The sequence below is a fragment of the Calypte anna genome, unplaced genomic scaffold (assembly GCF_003957555.1).
Source record: "Calypte anna isolate BGI_N300 unplaced genomic scaffold, bCalAnn1_v1.p scaffold_234_arrow_ctg1, whole genome shotgun sequence".
Taxonomy (NCBI): domain Eukaryota; kingdom Metazoa; phylum Chordata; class Aves; order Apodiformes; family Trochilidae; genus Calypte; species Calypte anna.
The window spans coordinates 24,333-44,937 of record NW_022045498.1 but is presented as its reverse complement, the minus strand read 5'-3'; the positions used below and the strand labels follow the sequence as shown (position 1 = coordinate 44,937).

Genomic DNA, 20,605 nt, shown 5'->3' with positions numbered 1-20,605 from the left:
CCAGGGTATCCCAAGCTGTCCCCAGGGTATCCCAAGGTGTCCCCAGGGTATCCCAAGGTGTCCCCAAGATGTCCCCAGGGTATCCCCAAGATGTCCCCAGGATGTCCCCAGGGTATCCCAAGGTGTCCCCAGGATGTCCCCAGGGTATCCCAGGATGTCCCCAAGGTGTCCCCAGGATGTCCCCACTCACCTGGGGTCACAGCAGCTCCTGCCCCGTGTCCTGGGTGGCTTCCAGGAGCAGCTCCTCCAACTCCTGCTCGTTCTTGGAGCAGCTCAGTTCTGCAAACAGATCCCAGATCCCTGATCCCAGATCCCAAATCCCAGATCCTTTCCTTTCCCTTTTCCTGATGCTCCAGGAAATTTCCCAATTGGGATTTGGGATCCAGGGTTTGGGATCCAGGGGATGGGATCTGGGATCCTAGGATGGGATTTGGGATCTATGGATGGGATCTGGGATCCTGGGGATGGGATCTGGGATCCATGGGATGGGGATTTGGAATCCAGGGATGGGGATTTGGGATTCAGGGGATGGAATTTGAGACCCAGAGATGGAATTTGGGATCCAGGAATGGGATTTGGGATCCAGGGACGGGATTTGGGATCCTGGGGATGGGATCTGGGATCAAGGGGATGGAATCTGGGATCTCAGGGGTGGGATCTGGGATCCCAGGGATGGGGTCTGAGATCCAGGAATGGGATTTGGGATCCCAGGGGTGGGATTTGGGATCTATAGATGGGATCTGGGATCCAGGGGATGGGATCTGAGATCCTGGGATGGGGATTTGGGATCCAGGGATGGGATTTGGGATCCAGGGATGGGATTTGGGATCCAGGGATGTGCTCTGGGATCCTGAGTGCTCTCACCGTGCTCAGATCCGTAGCTCCCCGCCTTCCCCTCGGCTCCCGGCGTCGCCTCCGGCAGCGCCCGGACAAACTCTGGTTTGAGGCCGTTGGGAAGGGGGGGGACGGGGGGGGGGACGGATCCTCCGGGGGGGTTGGGGGGTCCCGGGCCCCCCACTTCCCATCAGCAGCTTCGGGAAAGGCTCCGTTGGGTCGGGAAGAGGTCCCGGGGGGTTCGGTTCGGTCCGGCAGAGGCTCCACTCGGGTGACCAGGAAAACTTTGTGTCCCCTCCCGGGACTGGAAACTGAAATCCTGTGCTGGGGGGGTTGGGATAAAGGAGGGGGGGTCCCGAGCATCCCGGGCTCCTTCTTAAAGCAGGGAGGGGGGAGGGGCTCTTCCCAGATTTGGGAATTTGCCCTCAAATCCGGAGTTTCTGACCCAGTGTCCTCCTCCTCCTCCTCCTCCTCCTCCTCCTCCTCAGTGTCCGACTCGGAATTTGTCACCTCCGTGTCCCCTCCCTGGGGGATAACGGAGCCTCCGGGGTCCCCATCCCCCCCAATCCCGGGATTTCCCTCGGGATTCTCCCCTTCCAGCTCCTCCCCCCCAGAGATCTCGGCCATGGAAGCAGATTCCTGGAGTTTCTGCTCCTTTTCCTCCTTTTCCTTGGCCAGGATGAAATTCCTCTTGCAGCCGTTCTGGATCTCGGCCAGCAGAGCCTTCTGGGTTTCCAGGAAACTCTTCACCTGCAGGGAAAAGATTCCCAAAGGTTGGGAAGGATGGGGGGGGGTCACTGAGGATGTCCCCAAATCCCCCATTTCCTCCCTCCCCTCCAAATCCTGGATTCCCACCCCTCTTCCAGGGAAACTGTAAAGCCCTTTCCTTTAGGATCTGGCTGAGGATTCCCTCAGGGATTCCCAGGAAGGATTCCTGAGGGGGGGGATGCTCAGGGAAGCCCCAAACTCCTTCTTGGGATTCCCAGGAAGGATTCCCAGGAGGAGGGATGCTCAGGGAAGCCCCAAAACATCACCCACTGACTCCTGCTTGGGCTCCCAGGGATTCACTGGGAAGGATTCCCAGGATGAGGGGGGAATTCCCACTTTGGGGGATGCTCAAGGAAGCCCCAAACTCCTTCTTGGGATTCCCAGGAAGGATTCCCAGGAGGAGGGATGCTCAGGGAAGTCCCCAAACGTCACCCACCGACTCTTTTTTGGGTTCCCTGTCCAGGTCGAGGCGCAGGAGGGAGTTGTTGACCTTCAGGGCCAGGGACAGAGCCATCAGCCCCCCCGTTTTGATCTCGTTTTCCCGCAGATCCAAGCGGAGCAGCCGGGGGCTCTCGGCGATAAACTCGGCCACGGCCACGGCCCCTGCCAGGGAGGGGGGGAAAAGGAGGGGGGGGGACACTGCTGGGACCCTCCCCAGGCTCCTCCAGGGGGGTGGTTGTGAGTTTGGAAGGGTTGGGGGGGTGGGGAGGGAGTTGGAGGGTGCTGGGGGGGAGTTGGGGGATGCTGGGGGGGAGTTGGGGGGCACTGGGGGGTGCTGGGGGGGAGTTGGGGGGCACTGGGGGGTGCTGGGGGGGAGTTGGGGGATGCTGGGTGGGAGTTGGGGGGCACTGGGGGGTGCTGGGGGGGAGTTGGAGGGTGCTGGGGGCACTGGGGGGTGCTGGGGGGGAGTTGGGGGATGCTGGGTGGGAGTTGGGGGGCACTGGGGGGTGCTGGGGGGGAGTTGGGGGGTGCTGGGGGGGAATTGGGGAATGCTGGGGAGGAGTTGGGGGGTGCTGGGGGGGAGCTGGGGGGTGCCGGGGAGTGCTGCGGGGGAGCTGGGGCTGACTGGGGGATGCTGGGTGGGAGTTGGGTGGCAGTTGTGGGGTGCTGGGGGATGTGGGGTGGGAGTTGGGGGGCACTGGGGGGCACTGGGTGGGAGTTGGGGGCACTGGGGAGTGCTGGGGGGTGCTGGGGAGGAGTTGGGGGGCACTGGGGGTTACTGGGGGGTGATGGGGGGGAGTGGGGGGATGCCTGAGTGGGAGTTGGGGGGCACTGGGGGTGTGGGGTGTGAGTTGGGGGATGCTGGGTGGGAGTTGGGGGGTGCTGAGGGATGTGGGGTGGGAGTTGGGAGGCACTGGGGGGCACTGGGTGGGAGTTGTGGGGCACTGGGGGGTGCTGGGGGGTGCTGGGGAGGAGTTGGGGGGCACTGGGGGTTACTGGGGGGTGATGGGTGGGAGTTGGGGGTCACTGGGGGGTGTGGGGTGGGAGTTGGGGGATGCTGGGTGGGAGTTGGGGGGCACTGGGGGGTTTCTGTCAGAATGTGGGGGCACCAGGGGGGGCCTGTGAACACTGGGGGTGCCTGTCAGGGTCTGGGGGTGCCTCTGAGGGTCTAGGGGTGCCAGTCAGGGTCTGGGGGTGTCTATCAGGGTCTGGGGGCAGAGGGGGGGGCGTCTGTGGACACTGGAGGTGCCTGTCAGGGTCTGGGGGTGCCTGTCAGGGTCTGGGGGCACAGGGGGGGGCGTCTGTGGACACTGGAGGTGCCAGTCAGGATATGGGGGTGTCTGTCAGGATCTGGGGGTGCCTCTCAGGGTCTGGGGGGGCCTCTCAGGGTCTGAGGGCACAGGGGGGGGCTCTATGGACACTGGGGAGTTCTATCAGGGTCTGGGGGTGTCTATCAGGGTCTAGGGGTGCCTCTCAGGGTCTGGGGGTGTCTGTGGGGGTCTGGGGGTGCCAGTCAGGATCTGGGGGGGTCTGTGGACACTGGAGGTGCCAGTCAGGGTCTGGGGGTGTCTATCAAGGTCTGGGGGTGCCTGTCAGGATCTGGGGGTGTCTCTCAGGGTCTGGGGGTGCCTGTAAGGGTCTGGGGGTGCCTGTCAGGGTCTGGGGGTGCCAGTCAGGTTCTGGGGGTGCCTGTCAGGATCTGGGGGTGTCTCTCAGGGTCTGGGGGTGCCTGTCAGGGTCTGGGGGTGCCAGTCAGGGTCTGGGGGTGCCAGTCAGGTTCTGGGGGTGTCTGTCAGGGTCTGGGGGTGTCTGTCAGGGTTTGGGGGCACAGGCGGGGGCTCTGTGGACACTGGGGAGTTCTATCAGGGTCTGGGGGTGTCTGTCAGGGTCTGGGGGTGTCAGTCAGGTTCTGGGGGTGCCTCTCAGGGTCTGGGGGTGTCATTCAGTTTCTGGGGTTGTCAGTCAGGTTCTGGGGGTGCCTGTCAGGATCTGGGGGTGCCAGTCAGGGTCTGGGGGTGCCAGTCAGGGTCTGGGGGTGCCAGTCAGGGTCTGGGGGTATCTATCAGGGTCTGGGAGTGCCTGTCAGGGTCTGGGGGTGCCAGTCAGGGTTTGGGGGTGCCTGTCAGGGTCTAGGGGTGCCTGTCAGGGTCTAGGGGTGCCTGTCAGGGTCTGAGGGCACAGGGGGGGGCTCTGTGGACACTGGGGAGTTCTATCAGGGTCCGGGGGTGCCAGTCAGGGTCTGGGGGTGCCTGTCAGGATCTGGGGGTGCCTGTCAGGATCTGGGGGTGCCTCTCAGGGTCTGGGGGTGCCTCTCAGGGTCTGGGGGTGCCTCTCAGGGTCTGGGGGTGCTGCTGCCCCCCACCCACCCTCGCAGGTCAGCTTGGTGGCCGCCAGCCCCAGGCGCAGGACGGAGCGGTTCCCGATCAGCCCGGTTTTGAGGTTCCTGACTCCCTCATTCCCAATGGGATTGTGTCCCAAGTTGAGGGTCTCCAAGCTCTGGGTGTGAGGCTGAGAGGACCCAAAAAAAAAGGGGAAAAAAAATAAAAAAATTCAGAACTCTGTTCTGGGAGACACAGAGGAGGGGACAAAGGGGGGGATGTGGTGTCCCCAAACAAGGGGATGGGATTCAGGGATCCACTCACCAAGGTCATTCCCAAATATGCCATCCCTGTGTGGGTCAGTTGGTTGTTCCACAGCACCAGGGTCACCAGCCCCTTCCTCTGCTCCTTCAGCCCTTCACAGATGTATGCCAGACCTGGAAGAGAGCTTGGAGTCAGCACAGCTCCTGCTGTCACCTTCCCTGTTGTCCCCCAGGCTGTTGTCCCCAAATCCTCTGTGTCCCCCTCCCCATCCCTAAAAATGTTTGATTTAAAAGTCATGGAGTGACTCAAAGCTCAGGTCAGCTCAGCAGTGAGCATCACCCTCCTCCCAGCAGTGACATTTCTGCAGTGTAGGAAATGAAACAGAACAAAAGTGGAGATTTTGGTGAATTTAAAGAAAAAACCCTGGGGAGGGAGGTGGAGGTGGCACAGGGTGACCCCCCCTCTTTGCTCCAGACATCCCCAAGGAGCCACCCGACACCTCTAAGCCTTGTTCCTGAGTTGCCAGGGATGTGGCAGCTGAGCTGGAAGGTGACAAATGAATATTTGCACCTCAAATATTGAATATTTGCACCCATCTGGGTGGCCACAGGGACACAGGTGACATCTGTCTGGGTCACCCTCCTCCTCCTCCATGTCATGGGAATGCCCAAGCAGGTCTGGGCTGGTTTGGCAATCCCTGGGTCAATCATTGGGTCTGGAAGTTCATTTGGATCCCAGTCCCATTTGGATTCCAAAGAGAGGGGGGTGAAAGGTGTGAACCCCCAAATCCAACCCCCCCAGGAGAGACCAAAGTCCCTCTGATGAGCTCCAAGAGGTTCCTGAAACCTTTGGGACAAATTGAAGCAGCCTGCTGCATCCCATCCACCCTGTAGATGAGTTTTTGGGTGAAAATTCCAGGGAAAAGGGGTGGGGATCCTCACCTGAGTCCAGGATGTGGTTGTTCCGTAGGTCGAGGATCTGGATGTAGCAGTTGAATTTGAGGAGGTTCCCGAGCTGGGCTGAGTCCTGCAGCCCGTTCAGTTTGTTGTCTGCCAGGTAGAGCTCCCTCAGGTTCATGTTCATCTTCAGAGCCGTGGCTGGGAAAAAAAAAAAAAGGGTAAAAAGGGTAAAAAAGGGTAAAAAGGGTAAAAAGGGGCACCTTGACCCTCAGCACCACGGCCGAGAGCTGCCAAGGGCCAACGCGGGTGCTGGAGGAGTTTCTGAAGTGTTGGGACCCTCCCCCAGCCCCTTCCTTGGGATGGATCCCATCCCACTTCCACCCAGGAGCCCCTAAAATCCTCCCCTGCCCCCCAAATCCCCCCCAAACCTCCCCCAGGAGCCCCCAAACCTCCCCCAGGAGCCTCAGCCCCACCGCGCGTCACCGGGATGCAGTTCCGCCGGTGTTGGGTGGGTGCTGTGGGGGGTTGTGTGGGTGCTATGGGGGGGCTGAGGGGGTTTGGGGGGGTTTCCCTGGTGGGGAACTCACCCAAGAGCATGAGAGGACGGCCGGAGATGCTGGAGTTCTCCAGGTGGAGGACAACCAGGCTGCTGCTGATCCGGAGGGCGCGGGCCACGAACGGCGCCGAGTGGTCCAGCAGGGGAGTGTTGCGGGCGTCCAGGTACTGCAGGCAGTTGGTCTGGGGGGGTAAAACCCACAGCAGGGGTTGGATCATCACCCCCTGAGCCTCAGCCCCCCCTTTTCCAGGTTTTTTTTTGAAGGTTCTGTGGTGTTTTCTGTGTTAAATCAATCCCATCAATCCCATCCTGCTGATTCCCAGGATTCCCGCCCGGGTTTGGTGATTCCCAAAGGTTTTGGAGCAGAGGTGAAGGGGCCCAGGGATGAACTCAAAGCACCAAATTGCAGGGAAAACACCCCAAATTCCCCAAAAAACACAGAAATAGCAGAGCTGGAACTCCAGAGATGCTCCAATCCAGCTCTCCACTAAAGCAGAGGAGGGGACTCCAACCCCTCCCTGAGCCAGGGCCTTGGGCACCCTCAGAATAAAAACTTTTTAATTATTTTTTTTTAGGTTTAAATGGAATTTCCTACATCCCAGTTTGTGCCCATTGCCCTTCACCCTCTCCCTGGGAGCTACTGGGAAGAGTTGGGCTCCATCCTCCTTCCACCCCCTCCTTGGGACACTGAGGTTTCCACTCAGCCTCCTCCAGGACACAGAATCCCAACTTTCCTCACAGCTCCCATCCCACCTTTCCTCCCCTCCTCTGGACTCCCAGTAGCTCCCAGTCCCTCCTAAACTGGGCAGCCCAGTCTTCCAGCTCTGACCTCTCCAGGATAGATGAAAGGGGGGGTGACCTCCTTTTTCCTACATCCCAGGACTCCCTCAGCTTTCCTGGCACCACGGCCACACCAAGGGATGATTTATTTATTATCAGAAACCCCCTCCCCAAAATCCCCCCAACTTTCCTGCAGCTCTCTTGGGGTTCTTCCCCCCCCCTCCCCCAAGGTTCAGGACCCTCCCTCAGGTTCTGTTCAGATTCTTGATCCCTGGGGGATCCTCCTGGGATCCCTGCTGCACAGATCCCCCCCCCCCAACACCCCTCTGAGCCATTCCATCCCCCCCCCCCAAACTTCCTGAGGTTTTTTGGGGAGCTGGGACCCAAAGCCCTGAGCCAAGGCAGGTGACACCCCCAGAGATCTCAGGGAGGTCACTAAGAACTGGGGAAGGATCCCCAAGAACTGGGGAAGGATCCCCTTGGATCACCCCACGCTGGCTTCTCTCTGTATTGAGGGGGGGGGGGGTTCAGCTCCTGCTGCCCCCCAAGGATGCACTGTCCCCCCCCCCAGCATTCCCAACATGAATTCTGGGACAGATTTGAGTGTTCCCAACACCATCCCAAGGATCACCCATTGCCCTCTGCTGACGTTTCGTTTTGGGAGGGGGGGGTTGAGGTTTGAGCATCCCCAGGGAGGCTCCGGGCAGGTTCTTGGTGTTGAGGAGGAACCCAACAACCCCAAGGAAATGACAAATGAGGAGGTGACAGGGGACAGGGGGGTGGTTTGTGCACCACACCCCGAGTGGGGGGAGGAGGAGCTGCTGCCTCCCCAGGGCTGGGCTGGCTGAGCAACCCCAAGTGCTGACAAGGAGCTTAATTACCCCCCCGGCACTCCTTCTCCTGCTCTCCACCACCCAGCTCCAAGCATGCTGCTAATAACAACCTCCTCTTGATTCATTTCTTTTGATTTGCTTATTTATTTCCTCTCCTCCGGGGTGTTGAGCAACCTGGGGGTGGGTGGCTGGGTGGGAGGGGTGTTATTTGGGGTTTTAGCTTTGTTTTTTCCTGCCTCCTGGGCTAACGAGGTTGTGGGGGAACCAAGTGGTTCCCTCCCTCCCCCTGAGGGTCTGGGGGTGCAGATATCCCAATCCATCCATTATCCCAGAGCTCATCCCAGTATCCCAGAGCCCACCCAGTATCCCAGAGCCCATCCCAGTATCCCAGAGCCCACCCTGTATCCCAGAGCTCATCCCAGTATCCCAGAGCCCACCCTGTATCCCAGAGCCCATCCCAGTATCCCAGAGCTCATCCCAGTATCCCAGAGCTCATCCCAGGGGTTAAAGAAGGGATTTAGGGGGTAGGGGGGCACCCAACCTTCCTCATCATGTGTGCAGCTGCCTGTATCCCAGAGCTCATCCCAGTATCCCAGAGCCCACCCTGTATCCCAGAGCCCATCCCAGTATCCCAGAGCTCATCCCAGTATCCCAGAGCTCATCCCAGGGGTTAAAGAAGGGATTTAGGGGGTAGGGGGGCACCCAACCTTCCTCATCATGTGTGCAGCTGCCTGTATCCCAGAGCCCATCCCAGTATCCCAGAGCCCACCCTGTATCCCAGAGCTCATCCCAGTATCCCAGAGCTCATCCCAGTATCCCAGAGCTCATCCCAGGGGTTAAAGAAGGGATTTAGGGGGTAGGGGGGGGCACCCAACCTTCCTCATCATGTGTGCAGCTGCCTGCCAGCCCCGGGTGCCAATGTGCTTGTTGAAGGAGATGTTGAGGTGTGTGGCTGACTCGTAATACTCAATCATGTCAAACAAGGCTGAGGCACCCTGGAAAACCAAGATAAAAATGAGAAAAATTAAAAAAAAAAACCTGAGGAGTGGGGAAAAAATAAATAATATTTGGCTGAGTCTTGCCCAAGGGGTTGAGCTCCTCGCAGGACAGAGCTCAGGAAGCTCCTGCAGATCAAATCCTGGATTTTTTTTTAGGGAAATAAAGCCCCCACTCTCAAGTGGCACCTCAGGTGACAAACCTGCTTGTCCCCATCCCTGCTGGCATCCCCCAAAACCCACCAGAGTGCTCCCCCCAGGCACGGCAGAGCTGGGTCCCCCCTTTCCTGCCCCCCCCAAGGCTCTCTCTGTAGATTTGCTGCTCCAGGAGGGTCCAAAAATGGGATTTTTCCACCTTCCTGGTGTCCTGGCATGTGCTTGGGGAGTGTCAGCAGTGAGCTGGCACTGGAATGACACCTCTGAGGACAGGGGAAGAATGTGGGGATTGTTTTTAATCTTCCCAGAGGATTCTGGGGCTCTGCAGAACCCACCTGATGGTCCTGTCAGGCTCCAAAAGAAAATAAAAAAATAAAAATAAAGCAAAGTCAAAGCCCAAAGAATCACAGAATGGGCTGGGTTGGAAGGGACCTCAGAGATCATCGAGTCCAACCCTTGATCCACTCCCCCCGTGGTTCCCAGCCCATGGCACTCAGTGCCACATCCAGGCTCTTTGGAAAGATCTCCAGACACGGAGAATCCACTCCTTCCCTGGGCATTCCAGTGTCTGATCACCCTCTCTGCAAAGAATCCTTTCCTAATATCCAACCTAAACCTCCCCTGGCAGAGCTTCAGGTTTAGGTTGGATATTAGGAAAAAATTCTTTAGTCCGAGCCCTCTTATCCCACTGATACCTCCCCGACCCCCCCTGGCTCCAACCTCCTTTCAGGGAGTTGTAGAGAGTGATGAGGTCTCCCCTGAGCCTCCTCTTCTCCAGCCTCAACACCCCCAGCTCCCTCAGCCCTTCCTCACAGGATCTGTGCTGGATCCCTTCACCAGTTCCCTCTTTTGGACCTCCATCTCCTTCCTGAGCTGAGGGGCCCAGAACTGGACACAGGACTCAAGCTGTGGCCTCACCAGGGGCAGAATCCCCTCCCTGGACCTCTTGGCCACCAGCCCAGGATGCCCTTGGGATTCTTGGCCACACTGCTGGCTCATGGTCACCTTCCAGGTCCCTTTCTGCCACTCTGGAGCTCCCCATGGGGTTGTTGTGGTCCAAAATTCAGGATCCAGCACTTGGAATGTTGAACCTCATCCCGTTGGGATCATCCCAACTCTCCAACCTCCTTTCAGGGAGTTGCAGAGAGTGATGAGGTCTCCCCTGAGCCTCCTCTTCTCCAGCCTCAACACCCCCAGCTCCCTCAGCCCTTCCTCACAGCAATTCTGCTGGATCCCTTCACAGCCTCCTTGCTCTTCTCTGGACCTGCTCCAGCACCTCCATCTCCTTCCTGAGCTGAGGGGCCCAGAACTGGACACAGGACTCAAGCTGTGGCCTCCCCAGAGCTGAGCACAGGGGCAGAATCCCTTCCCTGGACCTGCTGGCCACGCTGTTCCTGAGCCAGCCCAGGATGCCATTGGCCTTCTTGGCCACCTGGGCACACTGCTGGCTCATGGTCACCTTCCTGGCAATCCAGACTCCCAGGTCCCTTTCTGCCACTCTGTGCCCAGCCTGGAGCTCCCCATGGGGTTGTTGTGTTGAACCTCATCCCCTTGGGATCAGCCCAACTCTCCAGTCTGTCCAGGTCCCTCTGCAGAGCCCTCCTGCCTTCCAGCTGATCCACACTCCCCCCCAGCTTGGGCTCATCTGCTAATTAATTAATTATGGACTCAATCCCCTCATCTAAATCATCACTAAAGACATTGAACAGCACTGGGCCCAGCACTGATCCCTGGGGGACACCACAGCCGCCATTTTGGACACCACAGCCGCCATTTTGAGGCAGCCCCGTTCAGCACCACTCTCTGGGCCCCTTCCAGCAGTTCCTGACCCATCCCAAAGTGCTCCTGGCTGATCCATGGGCTGATCCACAGAGTTTCCAGGAGAATCCTGAGGGAAATGGTGTCAAACGCTTTGCCTTTTCTGCTGGGCAGTTTTGGGGTTGTTGTGTTGAACCTCATCCCCTTGGGATCAGCCCAACTCTCCAGGTCCCTCTGCAGAGCCCTCCTGCCTTCCAGCTGATCCACACTTCTCCCCAGCTTGGTGTCATTTGCTAATTAATTCATTATGGACTCAATCCCCTCATCCAAGTCATCAATGAAGATATTGAACAGGACTGGGCCCAGCACTGATCCCAGGGGGACACCACTAGTGATTGGCTGCCAACTGGAAGCAGCCCCATTCAGTACCAAAAGGTACTGAAAAAGGTTTAAACCAAAAGGTTTAAACCAAAAGGTTTAAACCAAAAGGTTTAGGGCAGGGTAAGGAGTGAAAGGGCTGAGCAGAGAAGTGGCTGTGAAAGGCCCAAAAGCTCCTCCAGCAGAAGAGGAACAATTTCCCTAATGAGCTAATTGGGGCTCTTTGGGGAAAATGAAGCAGAGGAGGGAAAGGGGTTGAGGAGCCACAGAATAAATATTCAGGAATAAAGCTTCAGAGAGTGAAATGGAATGGAGAGAGTGGAATGAGATGGAATAAATATTCCATTTCAGCTTGGAAAAGCACCAGGGTGAAGGCAAAGGAGGGAGAGAAGAGCCCTCTGGGGAACATCAGGACTTTGGGGAGCATGAACTCTTGATTTCTCCCCAAAAAGCTTCTGAAAAACCCAGACAAGAGAGGTCTGGAGGTTGGAAAACCCTTGGAGAGAGGAAAAACTGGGAGGGGATGGTGCTGGGCAGAGGGAATTTAGGGGGTTGAGGTGGTTAAAGTGGTTTTTAACCACTTCCTTCATTTTTAACCTCTATTTTCCCCACTGGCAGGAAAAAAAACAACCTGGGATGGGTTGGGAAGTGCAGAAAGGAGCTTGGAGCTTCTCCCTCAGCCCTTCAGAGCTGCCCAGACCCTTTCAGCTTTTCAAAAATATCCTAAAACACGTTTTTAAACCACCTCAGAGCTCCTGGGGCTCAACCTCTTCCTTTGGGAGCAGCAAAGCTGCCTCAGGAAACCCAAAATCAGAGCCTGGGCAAGGAGGGAACAAGTCCAGCCAAGCCCCAATCCATGGGGAATGAGGTTTGGAGCCTCTCTGGACCCATCCCAGGGACTCCTTCTGCACCTGTGGATAAATCCCATTATTCCCAACCCACCTGGAAAACCTTTCCCTAAGATTTTGGGTTTTAAGTTCTTGATTTCCTTCTTTTTTTTGTTGGTTTTTTCCCCAGGGTTGTGTCCTCAGCACCCAGCACTTACATCTTCATCCAAGTTTGTTTGCTCCAAATCCACAATTTTAAACTGGACACGTTTGAAAATTTCTTCCAGGGCTTCACAGGCTTTGTAATCCAACTTCTCCCCTGGAAAAAAAGAGCAGGAAGAGGTGAATTTGGGGCCTGGAAAATTCCAGAGGCAGCCAAGAACACTGAGGATGTAAAGAAATCATTTCCTGATCCCTCTGGAACCACCTGGAAATGAACCCAAAAGCCCAATCCTGGGGATTTTCCCTGATTTTTGCCTCCCCAAAATGAGGGAGACCCCAAAAACATCTCCTGGACTCACTGGGAGAGGGATCCCCAAGGATAACTTGGGAAGGATGTGAGGAAATGATTTCCTGTTCCCTCTGGAACCACCTGGAAATGAACCCAAAAGCCAAATCCTGGGGATTTTCCCTGATTTTTGCCTCCTGGGAAGGAGACCCAAAAGCAGGGAGACCCCAAAAGTGCCCCTGGACTCACAGGGAGAGGGATCCCCAAGGATAACTTGGGAAGGATGTGAGGAAATGATTTCCTGACCCCTTTGGACACAAAAAAACCACCTGGAAATGAACCCAAAAGCCCAATCCTGGGGATTCTCCCTGATTTTTTCCTCCTGGGAAGGAGACTCAAAAGCAGGGAGACCCCAAAAGTGCCCCTGGACTCACTGGGAGAGGGATCCCCAAGGATAACTTGGGAAGGATGTGAGGAAATGATTTCCTGATCCCTCTGGAGCCACCTGGAAATGAACCCAAAAGCCAAATCCTGGGGATTCTCCCTGATTTTTGCCTCCCCAAAAGCAGGGAGACCCCAAAAACGTCTCCTGGACTCACAGGGAGAGGGATCCCCAAGGATAACTTGGGAAGGATGTGAGGAAATGATTTCCTGACCCTTTTGGACACAAAAAACCCACCTGGAAGGGAACCCAAAAGCCCAATCCTGGGGATTCTCCCTGATTTTTGCCTCCCCAAAAGGAGGGAGACCCCAAAAACATCTCCTGGACTCACAGGGAGAGGGATCCCCAAGGATAACTTGGGAAGGATGTGAGGAAATGATTTCCTGACCCTTTTGGACACAAAGAACACCTGGAAATGAACCCAAAAGCCCAATCTTGGGGATTCTCCCTGATTTTTGCCTCCCCAAAAGCAGGGAGACCCCCAAAACGTCTCCTGGGCTCATAGGGAGAGGGATCCACAAGGGTAACTTGGGAAGGATGTGAGGAAATGATTTCCTGTTCCCTCTGGAACCACCTGGAAATGAACCCAAAAGCCAAATCCTGGGGATTCTCCCTGATTTTTGCCTCCTGGGAAAGAGACCCAAAAGCAGGGAGACCCCAAAACGTCTCCTGGACTCACAGGGAGAGGGATCCCCAAGGATAACTTGGGAAGGATGTGAGGAAATGATTTCCTGACCCTTTTGGACACAAAAAAACCACCTGGAAATGAACCCAAAAGCCCAATCCTGGGGATTCTCCCTGATTTTTGCCTCCTGGGAAGGAGACCCAAAAGCAGGGAGACCCCAAAAGTGCCCCTGGGCTCACAGGGAGAGGGATCCCCAAGGATAACTTGGGAAGGATGTGAGGAAATGATTTCCTGACCCTTTTGGACACAAAGAACACCTGGAAATGAACCCAAAAGCCCAATCTTGGGGATTCTCCCTGACTTTTGCCTCCCCAAAAGGAGGGAGACCCCAAAAACGTCTCCTGGGCTCATAGGGAGAGGGATCCCCAAGGATAACTTGGGAAGGATGTGAGGAAATGATTTCCTGACCCCTTTGGACACAAAAAAACCACCTGGAAATGAACCCAAAAGCCCAATCCTGGGGATTCTCCCTGATTTTTGCCTCCTGGGAAGGAGACCCAAAAGCAGGGAGACCCCAAAACGTCTCCTGGACTCACAGGGAGAGGGATCCCCAAGGATAACTTGGGAAGGATGTGAGGAAATGATTTCCTGACCCCTCTGGAGACAAAGAAAACCACCTGGAAATGAACCCAAAAGCCCAATCCTGGGGATTCTCCCTGATTTTTGCCTCCCCAAAACAAGGGAGACCCCAAAAGTGCCCCTGGACTCACAGGGAGAGGGATCCCCAAGGATAACTTGGGAAGGATCCTCCCAATCCCTGGGAGGATGTGGAAATTCCCCTCAATCCTGTGGAAATTCCCCTCAATTTTGGGGCTCCTGGCACCCAAAACCTCCCTGGAAAAGGGGGGGGATTTCCCTTTCCCCCCTGGAGCTGCTTCCCAATCCTCCTGGCAGCTGCTCCAATCCATTGGGAATGAGGTTGGAGCCATCCCAGGTTCCCCTTTTGCCCCTTGGGTGAATCCCATTATTCCCAATCCACCTGGAAAACCTTTCCCTAAGACTTTGGGATTTAACTTCTTGATTTCCTTCCTTTTTTTTTCCCTGAGCCACAAAAAAATTCCTTCCCAGGTCCTCAGGGAGCTGCTCCTGGGAATTCTGGGGGGGATTCTGCCAGGAAAAGGGAATTTTGGGGAAGGGATGTGGAGATGGAAACTCTGGGAAAGGCAAAACGTTCCTTGGAGACCCCACTGTGGAATCTTGGCTTGTGCAGGGAATTAAAGGTGATTTTCTCCTTCCTTCCTTTTCCTGGGATTGCTCCAGAAAAGGCAGAGAATTCCCTGGAATTCTCCTTGCTGAGAAATCAGATCCCCAAGGATGGGGAAGGAGCTCACCTTTGAGGTCCAAGCAGTCTATCCTGGGAGCCAGATCCTTAAATTCCTGCAGGAGGGAAACAAAAAAAAGTGGGATTTTGGGGGGATTTTGGGGGATTTTGTGCTCAGAAAGGGGAATTTCCATGCTGGAATAACGAGGGATAAATGGGATAAATCCTGGATGAGGAGCTGAGACCTCTGAGCCTGAGTGGGAGCCCAGGGAAGAGCTTTTGGGGGACTAAAAAATGGGATTTTTCTTCCCTCCTGGAGTTCCTTCCATGGATTCCCAGCTTCAATCCCACTCCAGGGATTTTCCAGGCCAATCCCAGTGTCCTGGATTTACCTGGATCTGCTTCAGGACTTTGGGAATCTGCTTGCAGTTGAGTTTCTGGCAGGCTTGCTTGTAGGCTGTCAGGATTTCCTCAGTGGTCACGTTCTGGGCTGGAAAAGGGAAGGATGGAAGTCAGGAATGTGCCTGGAATTCTGTGGAATTCTGGAATTCTCCTCCTTTTTCCTTAAAATTCCCACCCTGGGAGGGGATTCCAGGGATTAAAAGGGCTTTGGATGCAATGGGATGAAGGGAAAACCCAACCCAGGTGAAAAAAGCTTTTTTTTTGGGAATTCTGGGATAACAAATCCCAACATTCCTCCCCCTTTCTCCCAAGATTTCTGCCAAATCCCTTTTTTTAATTATTATAATTAATTTTTTAAGGTTTTTTTTCCCCTTGGATGGTTTCCCAATTTCCTGCTGGCAATTCCCAACCCTCTAAATCCAGGTTTTTTCCCCTAAACAGATTCCAGAGGTTGGGATTGAGGGAATCAGGAGCTGGGAATAAGGTGTGGATAATGGGAATATGGCTCCACGTGCCAAGGGGAGCTCATTAGAGCTGGGAGCTAATTAAAGCTGGGAGCTAATTAGAGCTGGGAGCTCATTAGCCCACGGCCACCTCCTCTCCTGGAATCCTCTGGGATCCACCAGAACCATTCCCAGGAATTTCACCTGGGAAAACCTCACCCCTGAGGGTGATGAAATCCCCAGAGCTCAAGAAAACCCAAAAACTGCTGAAAAAAAACCCCCCAAAAAAAAACCCCAAAAGCAAAAAAAAAACCCAAAAAACCCCCCCAAAACCTTCCAAAAAAACCAAAAAACCCAAAAAAACCCCCAAAAAACCAAGAAAAAACCCAAAAACCCCCAAAAAACCTTCAAAACAACAAAAAAAAAACCCCAAAAAAACCCCCAAAAACCCCAAAACCCCCAAAATAAAACAGAATTCTTTTCATATTTTCCCTGTTTGGGGTTTTTTGAGAGGCTCTGGAGCTCCAAAATCCTCTTTTTGGGGATTAATTTGGGGAAAAAAGCCCTAAAAGAGGTGAAATCACCCCCAGAAAGCTCCAAAATCTTCTTTTTTGGGATTAAACTTGGGGGAAAAAACCTCAAAAGAGGTGAAATCCCCCCCAGAGAGCCAAAAAACCCTCTTTTTGGGGATTAAATCTGGGGAAAAAACCCTAAAAAAGGTGAAGTCCCCCCCAGAGAGCTCCCAAACCCTCTTTTTGGGGATTAAATCTGGGGAAAAAACCCTAAAAAAGGATGAGGATTTATGGGATTTGTTGGATACTGAGAAGGAAAAGAGGGAAAAAAAAAACCTTGGAATGAAACCCGAGCTGGATCCAGGATGAATAATTAAAATCCTAATTAATGCTGATTAATGAGGTTCCAGGGAGGGAACCTGAGCTGAGGGCAGTGAAGGGAATGGGGCTCAGGGTGGAAATCCCAGGATTTGGGGTGGAAAAGGTGGAAAAAAAGGGGAAAAAAGAGGAATATTTCTAAATATTCAAGGTGTGGGGGGGGTTGGGTTGGTGAAAAATGAGGAATTTTAAGGTTTTTCTGCCAAAAAAAGGGAATTTTTCCTAAAAAAAAAAAAAGAGGTTTTCCAAATAAAGGGAAATAGTTCCAAAAAAAATGGGAAAATCTGGGGGAAATAGGGAGCAAGGGGGAGGCAGAACCCACTCGTGGGGCCCAGAACTGGACACAGGACTCAAGCTGTGGCCTCACCAGGGGCAGAATCCCCTCCCTGGACCTCTTGGCCACCAGCCCAGGATGCCCTTGGGATTCTTGGCCACACTGCTGGCTCATGGTCACCTTCCAGGTCCCTTTCTGCCACTCTGGAGCTCCCCATGGGGTTGTTGTGTTGAACCTCATCCCGTTGGGATCATCCCAACTCTCCAACCAGGATTCAGGGAGTTGCAGAGAGTGATGAGGTCTCCCCTGAGCCTCCTCTTCTCCAGCCTCAACACCCCCAGCTCCCTCAGCCCTTCCTCACAGGAATTCTGCTGGATCCCTTCACAGCCTCCTTGCTCTTCTCTGGACCTGCTCCAGCACCTCCATCTCCTTCCTGAGCTGAGGGGCCCAGAACTGGACACAGGACTCAAGCTGTGGCCTCCCCAGAGCTGAGCACAGGGGCAGAATCCCTTCCCTGGACCTGCTGGCCACGCTGTTCCTGAGCCAGCCCAGGATGCCATTGGCCTTCTTGGCCACCTGGGCACACTGCTGGCTCATGGTCACCTTCCTGGCAATCCAGACTCCCAGGTCCCTTTCTGCCACTCTGTGCCCAGCCTGGAGCTCCCCATGGGGTTGTTGTGTTGAACCTCATCCCCTTGGGATCAGCCCAACTCTCCAGTCTGTCCAGGTCCCTCTGCAGAGCCCTCCTGCCTTCCAGCTGACCCACACTCCCCCCAGCTTGGGCTCATCTGCTAATTAATTAATTATGGACTCAATCCCCTCATCTAAATCATCACTAAAGACACTGAACAGCACTGGGCCCAGCACTGATCCCTGGGGGACACCACAGCCGCCATTTTGGACACCACAGCCGCCATTTTGATGCCGCCCCGTTCAGCACCACTCTCCGGTTCCGTTCCACCCGGTTCCTGACCCAGTTCTTTCCTGCCAGGGGGTGGAATTTAGAGGGGGAAAACCCCAAATCCACCAATCCCAGAGGATCCAAACGGTTCCAGAACCTCGGGAAAAGTGGGATTGGGAATCGGCTCCTCCCGGGATCCCCCTGGGAATGAGGGGGGGGATTTGGTGCTTCCCAACCCCTCCCTGGAGCAGGAGAGGAGGAAATGACCCGACCCAGAAGCCCAGAACCGAACCGGGCCACGAGGTGGAATCGGGATCGGTCTCAGCATCCCGGGGGTTCTGGGGAAAAATCCCGGATTTTGGGGCTCGGACATGGGAAAAAAGAAAAAAACCCCGCGGGGGCCAAAAAGGGAGGGGGGAGGGGGTGGTACCGTGGGTTCTGGTACCGGTTCGGGTGGGGGGAGACACAGAGGTTTGTTTGGCAGCAAACGGAACCCTTCCCGGGACCAAAATGTCCTGAGAGCTGCCGGGATCCCCGGTACCGACCCGGTACCACCCCAGTACCAGTTCGGTACGATCCCAGTACCAGCCCGATACCATCCCGGTGCCGCCCTGGTACCACCCCGGTACCACTCTGGTACCAGCCCAGTATCACCCCAGTACCAGCCTGGTGCCACTTCGGTACCACCCCGGTACCAGCCTGGTACCAGCCCAGCAGAGAGGACTCAAGTGGAGCCCCCGGTGGTTCGGGCTCCCTCCGGTACCGGCTCCAAACCCATCGGAACCAGGGATACTGGCACCATTCCTGCTGTTTTGGGGCTGTTTCCCAGGATCCCGGGGGCTCCTCCACGGTACCGGGGGAGGGGGGGCTGGGAGTGGGCCCAACCGGAACCAGTACCGAACCACCCGGTACCTCATGGGGGGGGGGGCAGCTCTGGTATTGTTCCCTCGGGGCCCTCCTTGGGGTGGGGGTTCTGAGGCCACCGGGGGGGGTTCCCTCAGCCGAACCGGTACCGAACCCCCCCGGTACTTCGGCATGGGAGTTCAGAACCCACCGGGAGGGCTCCCTCACCCGAACCGGTACTGAACCCCCCGGTACCTCGGGGTGGGAGTTCAGAACCGGGCTCCTTCAGCCAAACCGGTACCGTGTGGATCCCCCCCGGTACCGGGGCTTCACCGGGACCACGGTTTTGGGGTGTCCCCCCCCCCCATTCCCGTTACCGTGTCTCCAGGGGTCCTTGGGTCCCGGAGAACAGAACCGGTACCGAACCCCCCCGGTACCTCATGGAGGGGGGGGGGGAGTTCAGAACCCATCGGGGGGGCTCCCTCAGCCGAACCGATACCGAACCCACCGGTACCTCATGGGGGGGTGGGGGTGGAGCTCCGGGATCGTTCCCTCGGTGTGTGGGGTTCAGAACCCACCGGGAGGGCTCCCTCAGCCGAACCGGTACCAGGTGGATCCCCGCCGGTACCGGGGCTTCACCGGGACCACGGTTTTGGGGTGTGCCCCCCCCCCCATTCCCGTTACCGTGTCTCCAGGGGTCCTTGGGCCCCGGAGAACAGAACCAGTATCGAACCCCCCGGTACCTCATGGGGGGGGGGGGTGGCAGCTCCGGGGTCGTTCCCTCGGGGCCCTCCTTGGGTTGGGGGGTTCAGAACCCACCGGGGGGGCTCCCTCAGCCGAACCGGTACCGAACCCCCCGGTACCTCATGGGTGGGGGGGGGCAGAGCTCTGGGATCGTTCCCTCGGTGTGGGGGGGGTTCAGAACCCACCGGGGGGGCTCCTTCAGCCGAACCGGTACCGCGTGGATCCCCCCCGGTACCGGGGCTTCACCGGGACCACGGTTTTGGGGTGTCCCCCCCCCCATTCCCGTTACCGTGTCTCCAGGGGTCCTTGGGTCCCGGAGAACAGAACCGGTACCGAACCCCCCCGGTACCTCATGGAGGGGGGGGGAGTTCAGAACCCATCGGGGGGGCTCCCTCAGCCGAACCGATACCGAACCCACCGGTACCTCATGGGGGGGGGGGGGGGGGGCAGAGCTCTGGGATCGTTCCCTCGGTGTGGGGGGGTTCAGAACCCACCGGGGGGGTTCCCTCAGCCGAACCGGTACCGAATCCCCCGGTACTTCGGCATGGGAGTTCAGAACCCACCGGGGGGGCTCCCTCACCCGAACCGATACCGAACCCACCGGTACCTCATGGGGGGGGGGGGGGCAGAGCTCTGGATCGTTCCCTCGGTGTGGGGGGGGTTCAGAACCCACCGGGGGGGCTCCTTCAGCCGAACCGGTACCGTGTGGATCCCCCCCGGTACCGGGGCTTCACCGGGACCACGGTTTTGGGGTGTCCCCCCCCCCCATTCCCGTTACCGTGTCTCCAGGGGTCCTTGGGCTCCACCGCCCCGGAGACGATATCTTCATCGGAAGGGAAGGTCACCCGCTTGGCACCGGGTCTCAACCTCCCGTCCTCGGTTCCCCGGGAGGTTTCAGAGGATCCGGGGCTCCCGTTCGGAGCTTCGGGGGGAGCGGCCTCCAGGCCGCAGCCCGAGCCCGGGGCCTCCATCCCGGAGCTCTCACCGCCTCCCCGGGGGCATCGCCCGGCGCTCGGGGGCCGTTACCCGGCGGGGAAGCATCGGGAGGACCGGGAAGCACCGGGAAGTGAGGGGGGAAAGGGAAGAAGGGGGGGGGGGGGGAAGCGGCCGCCGCGCACCGGAGCGGAACCACCGCGGAGCAGCGCTCCCGCAGCACTTTCGCCACGGCGGCGGCGGGGAAAGGGAGGGAGGGAAGGGAAGCGGGGAAGGTAAAAGAAAGGAAAAGAAGAAATTAAGGACGGGGATCAAGGCGTTCGGTCCCGCTCCGGTCCCGGGAGAAGCGCGGAGTTGTGGGGGGATTGGAGAGGGGGGGGGTGGCGGTGACGAATCTGCGGTAGTGAATCGTTCCGGAGAGGGAAGCGGGAGGCAGCGCGGAGCCTGCGGCCGCACTTTCGCCACGGCGGGAGGAAGAGGAGGAGGAAGAGGAAGAGGAAAAGGAAACGGCGGCGCCGAGCGGGAAGAGGGA

The 20,605-nt window shown here is 56.9% G+C and overlaps 1 protein-coding gene across 1 annotated transcript; it reads right to left on the bottom strand.

Annotated features, from left to right (window-relative positions):
* Positions 1–180: 180 nt before the first annotated feature.
* PPP1R37 (protein phosphatase 1 regulatory subunit 37) lies at positions 181–20,599 on the bottom strand. Its single transcript, XM_030468702.1, is given in 13 exon segments — positions 181–279; positions 865–966; positions 969–1,584; positions 2,039–2,205; positions 4,410–4,551; positions 4,686–4,798; positions 5,567–5,722; positions 6,112–6,262; positions 8,569–8,688; positions 12,026–12,126; positions 14,714–14,759; positions 15,036–15,133; positions 19,919–20,599. Coding segments are annotated over 13 exon segments (2,088 nt in total). The 5' UTR covers positions 20,112–20,599; the 3' UTR covers positions 181–196.
* Between the last annotated feature and the right edge of the window lie 6 nt (positions 20,600–20,605).